This window comes from Syngnathus floridae, chromosome 4 (genome assembly GCF_059516105.1).
Source record: "Syngnathus floridae isolate MCC-2025c chromosome 4, RoL_Sflo_1.0, whole genome shotgun sequence".
In the NCBI taxonomy this organism is placed as follows: Eukaryota; Metazoa; Chordata; class Actinopteri; order Syngnathiformes; family Syngnathidae; genus Syngnathus; species Syngnathus floridae.
The window spans coordinates 12,606,387-12,621,235 of NC_142416.1; the positions used below are offsets into that span (position 1 = coordinate 12,606,387).

Here is a 14,849-nt window from a genome sequence, read left to right on the forward strand (position 1 = left end):
CGCGTTATTTTTTTATGTGCAATCATTTTATGCCCCCCAAGTTGATATGAATAAAAATCATAACACTAATAATCATATGTTATGTAACTTACATTGGGAGACAAATCTCACATTGCACAATACAGGCAACAGTAAGCAGTAAACTATAATGCAAAGGTAAAAGAAACAGTCAAGAGGTAAAATCAGCCTCACAAGCTTTTTGAAAATGTAAACTTTAAGAGCACCGTGGATATAATATAATGTAAAATAATATAATATAATGAACATGCTCCCACTATCTAGTGTTGACTAATGACAGACTCCTGCAGAGCCCTAATTGCTCAAATACCTGCAAGAGGAGGAGATGTTCCACCATGCAGAGTTTTTAAGTAATTGCTAACACTGCTTAACAGAGAAATTACACACTGCAAAAACAATTTTAACATCACCGCAAGTTTTAAAGTTCCTTCAAAAATGGAATGAAGGAAAGCAGCCCTTTCGTGTTTCCATGCTGTCATACTGTATAAATACATATGTGTTTTGCTACAAAGCTTAAGAGTCAGTCAGTCATCTTTCAGCATTTCCCACAAAACTACTGTTGAAATTTGTCCACAATTTAGGGCGCACGCTATCTGCGCCTCACGGCAAAAGCCAAGACTTTTTGTATCTCGAACCCATTCCTTCACTACTTCAGCGACACCAGACGTTGTTGCCAGGGGCATAGCTAGAATATTTTTCAGTGTGGTTGCCAGGGTAACAAATACCTCACTGAGGGGTGGCCATTCGCACACACACGTACACAAAGAATTCAAACTCTTGAAAACTCCCAAAACTCATTGTTTATCATACCATATACAGTCAAGGTTTCATTCATTACAATGCAAACCTTGCAAAACACACAATACAAACAGGTCAAGTCAAAGGTGAGGTTCACACTGCAGGTCTATTCAATTTGGAGTTATTGGTGAAACACATTTTGTGTGTTTTCACATTACATACAAAACACTGCGGAAGCTTTAATTTAGCTCAGCTACATTTCTCTAGTGGGTAGCTTCAGTGTACTGTAAGATACATTCAATGTCAAATGGCAACATTTTCCAAGTAACCAAACAAGAGCAATTTCATAGCAATAAATTAGTATTTTGGTGGCCGTACATTAGCATTTTATTCATATATGCGTTGTGGCCAGAACTGACCTATTATTGCAGCACCCTATTAAAGCACTGAGAAGCACCATGTATGGTTATTTAAAGATCAGTGACTCACTATACAAACCATAGATTTTATTCAGTATACTGTACATCGATTTACAAACAAAAATTTAGAGTGCATACTTTAAGACAGAAGTCTAGGAATGTTCAAATAAACAACAGCAAATACCATATTTTCCGCACTATAAGGCGCACCTAAAAACCTCCAATTTTCTCGACAGTGCGCCTTATAAATCAGGTGTGCCTTATATATGAACCAATATTGAGCCACTACAGCAGGCGTGTCCAAAGTCTGGCCCGCGGGCCAAATGTATACATCTTATATATGGACAAAGTTTTAAAACGGGCCATTCATTGAAGGTGCGCCTTATATATGTACAAAGTTTTAAAATGAGCCATTCATTGAAGGTGCTCTTTATAATCCAGTGCGCCTTATAGTGCGGAAAATACGGTACTGTTAACAGTGTAAAGGACATGAGAAATATACACAATGAAAAATCAAGTTTGTTGATAGGATTTATAGAAAGATCAGATGAGGTCCTGATGCTATGCCATACTTCATTCCATAAACACTTTCAGTGGATTATTTAACTGGTTCTTTTATCACAAAAATGATAAAAGAACCAGTTAAATAATTGACAAGTGAAAACTAAATGAACATAGTACAACTACATTCAGTGGATGAACCCTGGGTGTGGTAGTGGCCTATGACACTCAAAGTAGACGTCCCACAACAAATAAGAAGCCGACGACAATGTGTTTGGGTGCCAGGACTCCGGCCGCACTCCCTGTAAACATCAGATAAGGGTTTTCACAAAAGGGATTAAACGTTTAGAAATTTCTTCACATCTAAACTATTATTAGCAATTCAGTTCTTTCTTCTCTTTCTTTCTGTACTTTTTTTAGTCCTCATTAGGGTTATGGGTGAGCAGGAGCCTATTCCAAGTGACTTTGGCCAAAAAGTGCGGTACACCAAGGCATCTTATTAAAAATAACCATAATGATGATATAATTATTATAATTGTTACTGTCAACAAATTAAGATGTTTTTATTCCAAATGACTTGGGCCAAAAAGTGCGGTACACCAAGGGCTAGTCACATTACTAAAAATAACCATAATAATTATACTTGTTATTGTCAACAAATTTAAAAAAAGTTAGACACGCAAGTAAACATTTCTAGATTATTTTTTTGTGCTGATTTCAAAGCTGAGCCGTCTTTCCTTTAGCACATCAGGTAAAAATAAGATAAAAAAAAATCTGGCTTTGTAACACACGTCATAATGATTCAAATATTCGCACCCTCAATTGGGAACATAGTAAGGATTACAGGGGTGTTTACATGGAACACAAACTATTTAGGACTGCATACATACACACGTATTCACATGGATCATTTATTTGAGTTACACTTGAATATTGAATATATAGGCAAAGTACACTTACTGAAGTCGCAATCGTCGGACTCTCGGAAGTCGCCCATTTGTTCACTGGTTTTGACAGCTCTCAGAAGTTCTTCACTGACATTACCTTAGAGGAAAAGCCAACGTTCAGTCACACAATGGACAGCAGACTGTCCCTACTGGTCTAGAGCATCTTGAGAATTAGAATGCAAATAAACTTGGTATTTTGTGGGAGATTTTTGTGATAATGGACAAATTTCAAAATGAATTTAGTACTTCAAACAAAAGCCTATACTTAATTTGTGCTATTCATTTGTCTTATTGCATGAAAAACAACAGCATACCTGATATCATGTAGCTTACTCGCTGGCATCTTCCTTCAGCTTCAGGCATGGGAGAGGAACCCAAGATGGTCACTCTTGCCGTTTCAACTTGCACGACAGTAGCAACACGACTGCGGAATTCATATCTGGGGAAAAGAGCGGGGTTTACTGTTACGCATTTGGACTGCTGTGATAATGTCTAGGTTATGATAGGTGAAGTTGAAAGTTCAAACTGTATTCCACTGTGTGACATGTAGATCTAATACAAATTACGGTAATACCGACTGTGGATGTTTTTTTTCACTCACCTGCTGAAATTTGTAACTCTGGGGAAGGTCTGGTCTGCAAAGGGAGATTCTGGGAAAATGTCAGCGCATGCAATGATGTCCTCACCATCCTTCAGCACTAAAGACCTCTTGACCACTGTGAATGTATCGTAACAAACTTATTTTTAGGGCATGGCATTTTTGCTTACCTAAATAAACAGAGTGATAGTGTCTCAGTCTCATTCTAAATACACTCTAGGTTTACATCTGAGTTAATTATTAGCATGTGGAGAAAAGCCATGAAGGGGTTGCTGATGGGCACGTGACTGAAGGTCCTCATTACTCAGTTCTCACCAGTGTGATCCCCAGAAAGTTGAATGATGCTGTCAGTGTAGAGCTGTCTCTCCCTCAGGCTGACTGCACCGTGTCTTCCAGATAACTCACCAACCACACAGCTCAAAGGATAGTCAATAGAGCAGCTAGAACTCTAAAAAATGAATATATGTGTTTGTCATTGTTAAGTATAGATTAGCTATCACACTTGAAGCTTTCGAGTCTTACCATCGATGTCATGTTGAAAGGGTTATAGGTTCTCTGGTAATTGTTACACTGGCTGCTATCAGTGACGCCGATAAGGTTATTTGATATGAACAGTGACGCCTCGGTCAGCTGCAAAGAGACATTAAAACAAACAAAAAAAACAAGCTCAAGCTTTTTCTTCCCTAAGAATTCTCACATACAACACACCCAGTTATGAGTGCATATTTCCTTCAATGAGTACTTCGCAATAAAAACACCTGTCATCCTTAATCGGGAAGACTATTTCTCGGTAAATGACACGTACTTTCATGCAATCTATGTAGGTCATTGCTTTCTTAGTCATCGAGCATTTCAAATTAACTTCATCCCTTTGAAATCAGGTCCTTGAAAAGTATAAAATATTACAAAGTTGCACATCACTGGACTACTAACATCCTGCTACAGAATACTTGTCTACTCGGAATCAAAACAAAATCTACAAATGTTGCAATGCAATGCAATCTGCTCATCAAAACATACATTTAACAAAAGTATAGCAATAATACCACTGGGAGGGTCTTAACTTGGAATGGGGGAGGGGGAGTTAAGTTATCAGTAGTACAGCATTTACAGAATAAAAAAAAAAAAAGAGGGGGGGGTATGTAAAAATGTTGGAAGGACTCCTGGATAATTGATGCAGCCAGAGTAACGTAGCTGAAGAGCTGACGGCCAAATGTCAGATGTTCGTTTACTTGCTTGTAATGGTGCATATTAAATTAAACCACTGAACCATTGCTTCTCATTTACGCAAGTGTATTCAGGTCACAGCAAACAGTCGAATAAAAGTGCTTATTTTGTCTCTATGGAATGTTTTACCTACACATACCACCATGCTCGGCCTGACAAAGAAAGAAGAAATAAAAAAAAACTACAGACAGAATTGTACTAAAGCACAAAACAACATTTTTAAGGTTGATTATGTACCATACCCATTTTATTAATTTGGCACAGGATAATAAATGCTTCTGACCTACTTGTATGTCGCAATTGAATTCTTAATCTTGTAAAAACTACACCATTTTTAAAATGAGTTTTTACTTCAAACAAAGTTTCAAATATCACAGTATGCAGTCGTGTGAACAGCCAAACAAGCAAAACATCTGTACGTGTATGCAATACTTACAGTTGCAGATAGTAGATTCACCTCCAGGGTGGTATCACCGCTACTTCCATCAGGAAACATTTGCTGGACCTGGAAGAGATCAACCAGAGATAGTAGATGTATTAATTGCTTATTCACAGAAAGCAATGATGTCCTGCCCATTTTTTTTGCTCTGCAAGAAGAATGAATTCGGATTTAAAAAGAAGTGCTTTATGTTAAATCATTTTGATTGTCTCCAAGCTATCACCTCACATGCAAATACTAAGTTGTTAGCTCTTTTCCATAGATGCTGCCGGGCTCAGCATGGTGCCTCAGGAGGATAGCTGACAGGCACAGCTGTTCTCTTTTGCGCTTCATAGGGGCATTTAGATTCTTACTGCCAGAAATGGATGACAAGTTAAAATTGTCATCCTTTACCTCCCTTGCGTAACCTACGGTACCACACGCACAATGCAGTCTCACATGTTTTTGTGGCAGCTTGGCTCATGTTAAGTTACAGCTGTCAAGGAGGACTGAAAATCACCCATTTGTGATTACTGTGAAAATATTCTACATAACTAGCGCGCTCCAACCTGCGGGAGCAGATGCTGAAGACTTGCAATGCTTACCATTCTGACTGTCCCATTTAAAGGACCATTAAACACAGCCTTGGCAAGGATCCATTGTCCATCTGTATTTCTCTCCGCAGATATGTCGGCACACTGCTGTCTGTGAAAAAAGTGCATTTTTATGCATATCAATCAAAGGTCTGTGAAAGGCCTTTTTTTTCACACAATATTTTGAGTGACTTAATAAATGGAGACTTATGCATTATACTAAAACAAGGGGGGCTCTGTTACAAAGGACTCTACACCTGACTGCCTTCAAAAGGGAAGTAAGCTCTATTTCTATCCCAGCAGGTTTGCCTGTGTTGAACACACAATGCCTATTCATGACAAGTTGTACAAGAGCCAGAATTTTGTGAAAAAGAAAGAAAATGATCTCCCATTACTTCCAATGGTAGTTAGCCTTTCTTTCTGTTTTAGGAGCACGACCTTTCCTTGCCCCACATTTTGTTCATTCTGATTATTTCACACCCTTTATGGATACACACCCATCGACATGTGTGCTCACCTTGATCCGTTGCTGCTGTAGTGAATCACAATAGATCTTCCCACGACGCTGTGGGGCCCAGTTAGTGGTAGGTTGCTGTCGACATACATCTCCTGCGATTCATTCAAGTCAGTCAGCAGCCCAAATTTTCCACTGAGATCGCCAATCTCGTACTGGTCAACAGTGCCATTTCCAGGTGGAGGGGACAGTGTGATGTTGACAGACAGTGGGTTGTAGTGTCCTCTAATATTTGCATCGGAACATGGTTCTGTGCTGTTTGGTTTGATGGGCAAAATGTGAACGTGGTAGCCACCGGCCATGGCATTCAAGTTGGACAAGGACACCGCTATATTTGTGGGGCCGTTGGGGATAGATTGGTATAACTGAATATTTCCAGTGGATGAGCCAGGGCCAAACCAAGGTCCTAGGTTTGCTTTGGGTACACGCAGCATAGTGATATTAGCGCATGCAATCCTTGGCCCTCCTCTTCCCGCCTGATGGATGACCACAGAACGACCAATAGCGCCTGAGCCTTGCAACCGCGAAGTGACATCTGTGAAGAAATGTTTCGCTTCGACCCCGCCAACTGTGGCACTGAGGTTGAGGGTACTGTATTTATTAGAAAGGTCGCCGACTTCACAGGAAAGCGGATTGGATGGGCCACAGTGGAGACCATAACTGCTATCTTGTGTGTCAACATTATAAGGGTTCCAGTGACCACCTGCTGTGCTGCAGCGTGTCTCATCATCGTCCCGCTCTGAGCTGATGGGGTACACATGGATATGCCAGTTGTGGTTTATGGTTGAGGCCATTGTGGGGTTTCCATATGACAAAACCAAAAAGTTGGATACATCAGAGAGGGGGTGGTCCTTCAGCTGGGTGAACCACATTTCACCAACCACTGGGCTCCTAAAAGTAGCTCTGGCTACAATGACTTCACCGGGATAGCCAATGCTGGCGCAAACATACCTGGCACCATCTGTCAGGTGAATCAGAACGGATCGGCCAACAATACTATTACGTCCAAAAAGAGGCAGGTTGAAGTCTATAAATGTCATATTCACTTCATTTGTAGTTGCGAGGGACATATGCTTGGAACTGAGGTCTCCAACCTCGTAAAGGTCATGTGTCGATCCAGGTCCACTGGGGTATGTCGGGGCACTTACGTTGACACCAAATGGATTCCAATGGGGGCCCAAATTGTCATTGGAGCACAGGTTAGAAGAAGATGACCTGCCTGAAGGAACAGGAAAATTGTGGACATGAAAAGGACCCACCCTGTTCCGCAAGTTACTCAGGCTGACCTTCACCTCTGTCTGATCAAAAGGGGAAGCTTGACGGAAGCGCACGTATCCATGTATTCCTTTCATATCAAATTGGGCACTCACTTGCTTCTCTGGTACATTATAGATTTGAGCACATATGAAGGTTGAAGCTTGGCGAAGGATGAGAAACGCTGTGTTGTCATCATAGTCACTTAAATCCAGGCGAGATTTCTTAGGTTGCAAGGGAGTTCCAATCTCGACGACACTCAGATTTGTTAAAGCGGATTCATCTAAACTACCAAGAAGAACATCGCAGCTTGTAGTTGAGCTTACTGAGCCAAAGAGTGTCATGTTGGTCGAGGATGCATTGACTTGACCAATGGTAACAAGATCTAGTAGGAGCCTTGAGTTGCTTAGTTGAGCGTTTCGACGAATATAAACATTACCTGCAATCCCTCCAGTGAACCGAGCCTGACTTGTCAAGACTGTTTGACTGCGACTTACAACTGTGCACACACGACGGTTGTCGCAGGTCTGCAAAGTCAGCGATAGATCATCCAGGTTTGAGCGCTGATCAAATAGACTTGACACACTGAAGCTGTCATCTGACGTGGGATTGGCAGTGAATGTGAAAACACTAGAGCCAATGTTTGCCTCTGAGCACGGATCAACAAAGTGGCCGTACATGACGGGAAACTCAGTGAGGGAAAGGGTGATGGTACCGCATGATCCAGCACCAGTGACGTTGACAGCGGCCGTCCGTGACGTTGAGTCAAATTGCACCTGACCTAAAACTCCATCCATGTTGATTGGAGCTAGAAACTGAACACTGGAGGCGGAACCTAAAAGAAAAAACACCACACCAAAAACATTTGATTGGGGAATAATAGTAGAAGTACTTTTTTTTTATTTTTTTATCTTTGATCTGTTCAGCATTCTCACTGGAAATTATGCAGTACTTGTATTAGAGCCATTTTTTACTACCGCCGAGATTGATTAACAAAATCGTTTCAGTCAATAATTTCATGAATTTTTAACATTTGTTAACAACTAGCTGTTATTTCTCCAAGTAGCCTACGTGAATAATTTCTTCAAGCAAAACCGAAAATAATTTTCACACCGTACTCGAGTCATCATTTAATTTACAGATTTTACAGGGTAATAATGTTTTTAATTTATTCTCAAAGTTCAACACATTTAACAAAAAAATTATGCATTGACCGGGAGAATATTAAGACAAATTACACTTATTAACAGTATACCATGTTTTCTAAAAAACCCACAGATCACCTTACTAATGTGATAATACAGAGATTAATTTATTTTGCTCTTGCATTTTTTGTACCGCATTTGTCATACTATTTAATCGATACAATTGCTCTGAAACAAATAAATAAAAAAAAGCTAGTGCTGGCCCTTTTGACTTTTGTACACATCTTTTATTTAACTGCACCAAAACATATGAAGGACAAGTGAAAATCAAATAGACATGGTCTCGTCAGACCGGTGAATTATTTACGAAGGAATTATTTTCCAAGTGAAAGCTTGAAACATTGCACTGAACCAGAAGTGTAATACCTCAAATGGCAGAATTTAAGATGGTGTAATAATCCCAAATATGTATGTGCAATAACAATCTTTGCTAAATATAGACACAATGGCATCATAATAATCGAGACAGGTAATTTTGAATATTTTCCTTTTTTTTTGTCTTCCACTCAGTTGCGCCTGTCTGGTATAAACCATCTGTCCATTTGTTTTTTCCACTTATTCATTCTAGAGTCAGGTCACTGGACTTTTTTTTTTTTTTTATTACATACAATGATTGCATTAAATTCATCATGTGAGCACCGCACGTATACACACTTCCACAATTGACATGCGTGCAAATTATAAAAAGTAGAAAATTAGCAGCCAAATCTGAACGAGACTTTAAATGTTTTTTAAGCTAGAAGCCCTTTTGTTCACACGCACCATCCTGCGGGCAAAATAAAGCACTCAGTTATCTAATTAAAAAATTAGTCAAACAATTAAAGGTTACAAATAAAAGCCTACTGACAGCACATTCAGTTCTGGAAAAGCTACTTTATACTCACCAGTGAAGCTAATTAGCAGAGCAATCAGAAGGCACATAGTGGCAGGATGGCAAAAGTCAAATGAAAAATCTGTGCAGTATCTGTGAAGTGTGGGGACACAAGTGCATTCTCTATGAATGTGTCCTGCGTGACTGGTTTGCAGAAGTGTACAGCTCTCTTATACTTCAATAATTGTGCCATCTGTCTATGTCAGCCTGTGATTGGTTATCAGGGCTGTTTCAGCTGTCCTGGTTAGGATAGGGGAGGGCTCAAGGCAGCATGGATGGAGGTGGCTTCCACAAAGAGCAAAATGAAAGCATAGGAAGACATTTGACATTTGAATATGCTCAATTGTTCACATAAACCACATACATAAGTATGCCATTGCTGGTGTTACTGTCATGCTTCATGAAAATGCTTCAAAGAAAAAAAAAGGAATAATTCAGATGGGTGGGGTTGGTTTACATTTCACGTTCACTCCTCTGGCCAAATGAATAGAGGTAGAAGAAAAGTTAAATTGGAATATTTGAGGTGTCTGACAGTTCTTGGGAATTTATTTTTTCCTTCCACTTCTCAGACTATGCATCATTTGTCCTTGTGACTGAGCCGAGGAAAGAAAATGATGGAAATAGGAACATGTTCTAAGAATAGACCCCAATAGCCCATCATTTTGGGCTGTTTGTGGTAGGCCATACAGTTATTTACTTACATACCCTAGAGTGCATGTGAAGTGGATCAGGTCCTTCATTTGCTTTGTTTGGATCACTGATTGCTGCAGAGGCTACACTTGTTATGTGACTATTTCTGTGCCTCTGCGGGTTTGCTGACTGCTATGGTTTGCACTTGAAAATATGCACTGTAACAAAAAATTGTTAAGCTTGCAGAGACATAGCAGTGGTGTCAGCTGAATGTACATTTAAATCAGAATTAAACTCTTTTATGTTTGAGCTTTGGCAAGTTTCCACATCATCCTTCTCCCACAGTCAAAATGTGTACGGCACAGAATTGAATGTCAGTGTGGAGGATTGGCGGAGATAGGATCCTAGTCTGTAAGGAATCCAGCGGTAGTATCCAAAATTCTTTCATCTAATCCGGTTTCCTCCCATATTCTAAAAAACGTGCATGGGAGGCCGGCTGAACACTCCAAATTGTCCGTTGGTATGAGTGTAGGTGAGAATGTGCAACCAGCTCAGTTTGTCCCCCGCCTCCCACTGCTGGGATAGACTCCAGCTCTGCCGCAAACCTCATGAGGATGAACTCAGATGATGAATGAAAGTTACCATGGTCAAATAAAAAACAGTAAGCGCATCAAATCATGAGAAAATGAACAAATAATTCAAAGCCAGAAAATGAGTTTTTTATAGATTCCCTGGGTGTGGTCCAAATGAAGCATGCAGTACATTTGTATGTAATTAGTGTAACCATATAATTAAAACCATAAAGTGTTCAATAGAATTGTGGTTCAGCAAAGAAACGTTTCAATGAATGGGTGGCACCTATTCACGTAAAATAACAAAGGATGGCACATTCCTTTCTGACTCATCCTGAATTAGAAACTAAACGAGATTTTTTTTCATTTCTGTTTCTTACTGTCTCCTTATGTTTTTAGTGTAATTTGAACAGTTTGAAAAATTTTTTTGTTTTCTTAATATTTCAAAATGTAGTTGTTCTTTTCACGCATGTCCTAACCTTTAGGAAAAACGTTGCATTAGAATAAGATGTGAATGCTATTTTTATGTTTGAATGCCAAATGAATAAAGAGTACTTTATTGAGGAGGTTGTATCCCATTTTACAGAAGACCTCAGCGCTTTACTCAATGTTTATTCAACTTATCTCCCCTCTGACACCATCTGAGGTTGTGCACTTTGATCAACAGTTTCAATTGTTCTTGCCCTCTAGATGGAGCCAGTACAGCATATTTCAATGCGTCAATGTTCTCAAGCTTGCAGCAAAACTACAATACCAAATACAAAAATGGATGGTCATTATTTAAACCATATTACTATTATTGTTTTGATCATTTTTATTCTATCACGTACAATGTGTTTATTTAGTTGTTTTTCTGCTGAAATCACACAGTCTCTCATGTCTGGAGGCTTTCCACAGATCCATAACAATCCTGAAATGATCATTTCTAAAAGTAAGGCCTCCATTACAACTAAAAATACATAACACGCTATCTTCAACTTTGTTAAGGCTGAAGATTTTTTTTTTTCTTGACTGGCTGCAAGATGCAATCAAAATAGTTTTGTCTATCTAGTACCTTCCATCATGCTTGCTATCCTGGATGACTTTGGGCGAGAGGTGGGGTACACCCAGGGATGATTAATTCTATAAAAATAATATTTTTTGACTGTAAATCACCTTACTAGTTGTGGTCTCATTCACTGAATGTGCAGGTATTTAATTTACTCCAAGTGGCCTTTTAAAAGTGTATTTAAAACATCGGAATTTTCATTCCCGAGACCTTCATTGCATATAGGACCTACATTGTGAAGGATAAAGAAATTCAGATGATGTGTGGAGGGCTGGAAGGACGGATGGACAGACGGATGGAGGGTTTCCAATGGCTTCTATGGTCATTGGCTCCCTGGCCTAACATTCGAGTTGCTTTTCATGTATTCAAGTTTGTTTAAGAAAGTGTATGGCTTGTACAACCGGTTGGTAAAAGTTAACTTCAAGTAACTGAAAGCAAAAGTAGAATTGTTCCCGTCAATACGTTAACGGTAATGGAAAGGAATGGAATGCACACTGCATTGTTTTGCATCCAGACGTCAATGATAATTAGCATTCGTGTAAATCGTATTTTCGTAGGTCTTGTGCGTGAGTGTGTGTGTGTGTGTGTGTGTGTGTGTGTGTGTGTATGTGTGCACGCACGTTATCAGTGCTCATCTCTTCTTATCACCGAAAGAAAAAAAAAAACTTGTTTTAGAAAAGATTGCGTGTCAAGTCATCTCACTCCATACAAGCTCATAAAATCCACGGATAAGATCATATGTACAAACGACAAAACTCGGTGGAATCATCTTAGATGGAAATTTACGTGGATTTTTGTCTGCTCCCTTTATCAACTGAAAGTTATATACTAATTTGGTTTAAATATTTTTAAATACTTTGACTAGACAAACATGCCTGTGGGTTGGAGAGTGATCCCAGTGGGTTTAAACTTGGACGTGAACTTGTTCAGAGGACAGAGATGACTTCATCATTACCTCACTCTGTACTGCTTTGCGCGGCCTTATCAAAACCACGTGGCTCTCCCTGCTATGCACACTGCAAAGTGATTGATTCTTAGACACTGTTTTCTGTGTTTTATTATGTTGGCTGTATGTTTTATCATGTTAGAATGTAATTATTTCTGGGGTGATAATCACTGCGTGTAATTCAGTGCTGCAGCTTTGGTTCACTTCCCAAGAGTTTTTTCGCAACGCAATGTTAAATTCAGAATATTCTGACAATGCTTTGCTTAATGTCCTGTATAGACTCCAGCAAATCAGCTTCTCATTCCGACATGTCAACGATGTCTTGCGCATGCTGATTTTAAAAGAATGAGAAGAACAGATAATACTGCTGGCAAATTAAGCCTCCTGTGTTCAAGCTCTCAATGGTGCAAAAAGCCCATTTTCAACTGCTTTAGGCAGCATGACTCAGGCTGGTCACAAGAATAGAACCCTTTGAGACAAAATATAAGGGAAAGAAAGCCAACAGGTGGAGGTCTTAGCCTATTCCCCAACTAAAGCAAAATTATATTGTGGAGTATGTCCAGATGTAAGAAGCTCCAGCTGCAAGGAGCTTCTTCTAAACCAATAATCTAATAATGTTTCTCTGTAGTTTTATTCTTTGTGGAAAATTTCCATGACCCAATATGAGGCTTGATCACTGATTTATTTATTTTTGACAGATTCTTGGCCTAACTGCATGAAACAAAAACGAAAGTGGGTGTGGTAACTTGATCTGCTGCCAACTCTGATTTTGCAATCTAGAGCCACACAATTTCCAGTCATCCATCTCAGGTGCATTCAAAGCTGTCATTTTGAATTTGTAAATGTGAAAGCGAAAGGAGAATTCTTGCTGCTACATGCAATAGGTCTATTTTGGTTGTTAAGAAAATAATGCATAAGGGAAGGTGAATTTACTTTTATAAATTATTATTATCCATCCATTTTCTATACCTCTTGTCCCCATGGGGGTTGCGGGAATTATTATTATATCTAAATATTTATCATGATATACAGTACCAATCAAAAGTTTCAAAAAACCCTCCTAATCAGTGTTTTTTTTTTTTTTCATTATTTGGTCAGCTTGTGTATCAACTGTACCTCACAGTCTCTGAGATATAACCCTGTTAACAGTGGTCACTTTTGTTCTTGTAACTTGTTGATTATCCATCTATTTTCAACACCACTTCAACATTTGGATTGTTTTATATTGTGTGTTTAATGTTGCCCTGTCTGCATCCATTGCAGCCTTGTCATCCTGGAAGGGGGATCCTACCTTGTGGTCTCTTCTCAAGGGTTCTCATTTTTCCCCAGTTGGGGTTTTGTGAGTTTTTCCCTGCCCTCCTGAGAGTTGAGATCAGGGGATGTTGAGAATAATTGTCAATTTTGCCCGTGTGAATCCCTTTGAGACTTGTCTGTGATTAAGGGCTGTATAAATAAATTTGACTTTACCTTACTTGAGTTGAAGCTAATTATTTTAATTGCTATAGATAATGTTCAACCATTGGCTGGCGGTGTACATTTAAATTTGCATCTTGTAGCTTGCTCATTTTCCATCGACCCATTTTCAACAGCACTCCGCTGGGAGGGCTGGGGCCTATCCTATCTGCCATGGTATGAAAGATGAACCACACCCTGAACTGGATGCTAGTTACAGGGCAGGGCATTTGGAGACTAGTCACACCCTCACCCCCATTGTCACTGAGTAGGAATTAGTCCAACGCTGCCTACAGACAGGTCAGGCGAGTATCCCCCCACACCATCAGCAACATGCTTGTGAACTAAATTTATTTTGTCTGAGTAGAATAGCATAAAACACAATTAATTTTTTTTTTCTCAAGTGTCTTAGTATATTACAAAAAAAAACATCCATGCAATCGACAAAATATAATTAAATTGCACTAAAGTGCTTCTGTACTGTTTTAGTAAGAATATTCAGTTGTTCAGTTCCAACAGAATTGACAAAGTGTTTACACAATGTTTATAATTTTCCTCCATTTGGTCATGCATGGCTGCCAAGTGGTCGAGAGCTGTAGTCTGCCTCACAGTTCGGAGATTCAGCTGTCCTGTACCGAGCTTGCATGGGTTTTCTTCAGGTGCTGCGGTTTCCTTCCACATTCCAAAATAAAAACAATTGTTTTGGCAATCAAAGAAAATTAGTCAGAAAAGTTGATTATTTTATTGAGGCGGATTGTCACGCCCAGTGTTGTGTAGTGGTGGTGACTCAAGAAGCAATGTTGCGTTACATCCTGTTCAAGTGATGGCAAAATGATATTTGGCTGTGTGAACAGAAATAGTCACAAATTCTATTCAAGGTCATTTTAATATATTAAAA

General features: G+C 39.3%; 1 protein-coding gene across 1 annotated transcript; it reads right to left on the bottom strand.

The window, feature by feature from the left end:
• Positions 1–795: 795 nt before the first annotated feature.
• On the bottom strand, positions 796–9,483 carry cusr (Copper-only SOD repeat protein). Its single transcript, XM_088374206.1, has 10 exons — positions 9,317–9,483; positions 5,977–8,062; positions 5,472–5,571; positions 4,885–4,953; positions 3,744–3,851; positions 3,537–3,669; positions 3,225–3,339; positions 2,938–3,062; positions 2,637–2,720; positions 796–1,978 (listed from the first exon to the last, which is right to left on the bottom strand). The coding sequence occupies exons 1-10, from the start codon at positions 9,351–9,353 to the stop codon at positions 1,905–1,907; spliced, it is 2,931 nt and encodes a 976-aa protein (XP_088230332.1). The 5' UTR covers positions 9,354–9,483; the 3' UTR covers positions 796–1,904.
• Between the last annotated feature and the right edge of the window lie 5,366 nt (positions 9,484–14,849).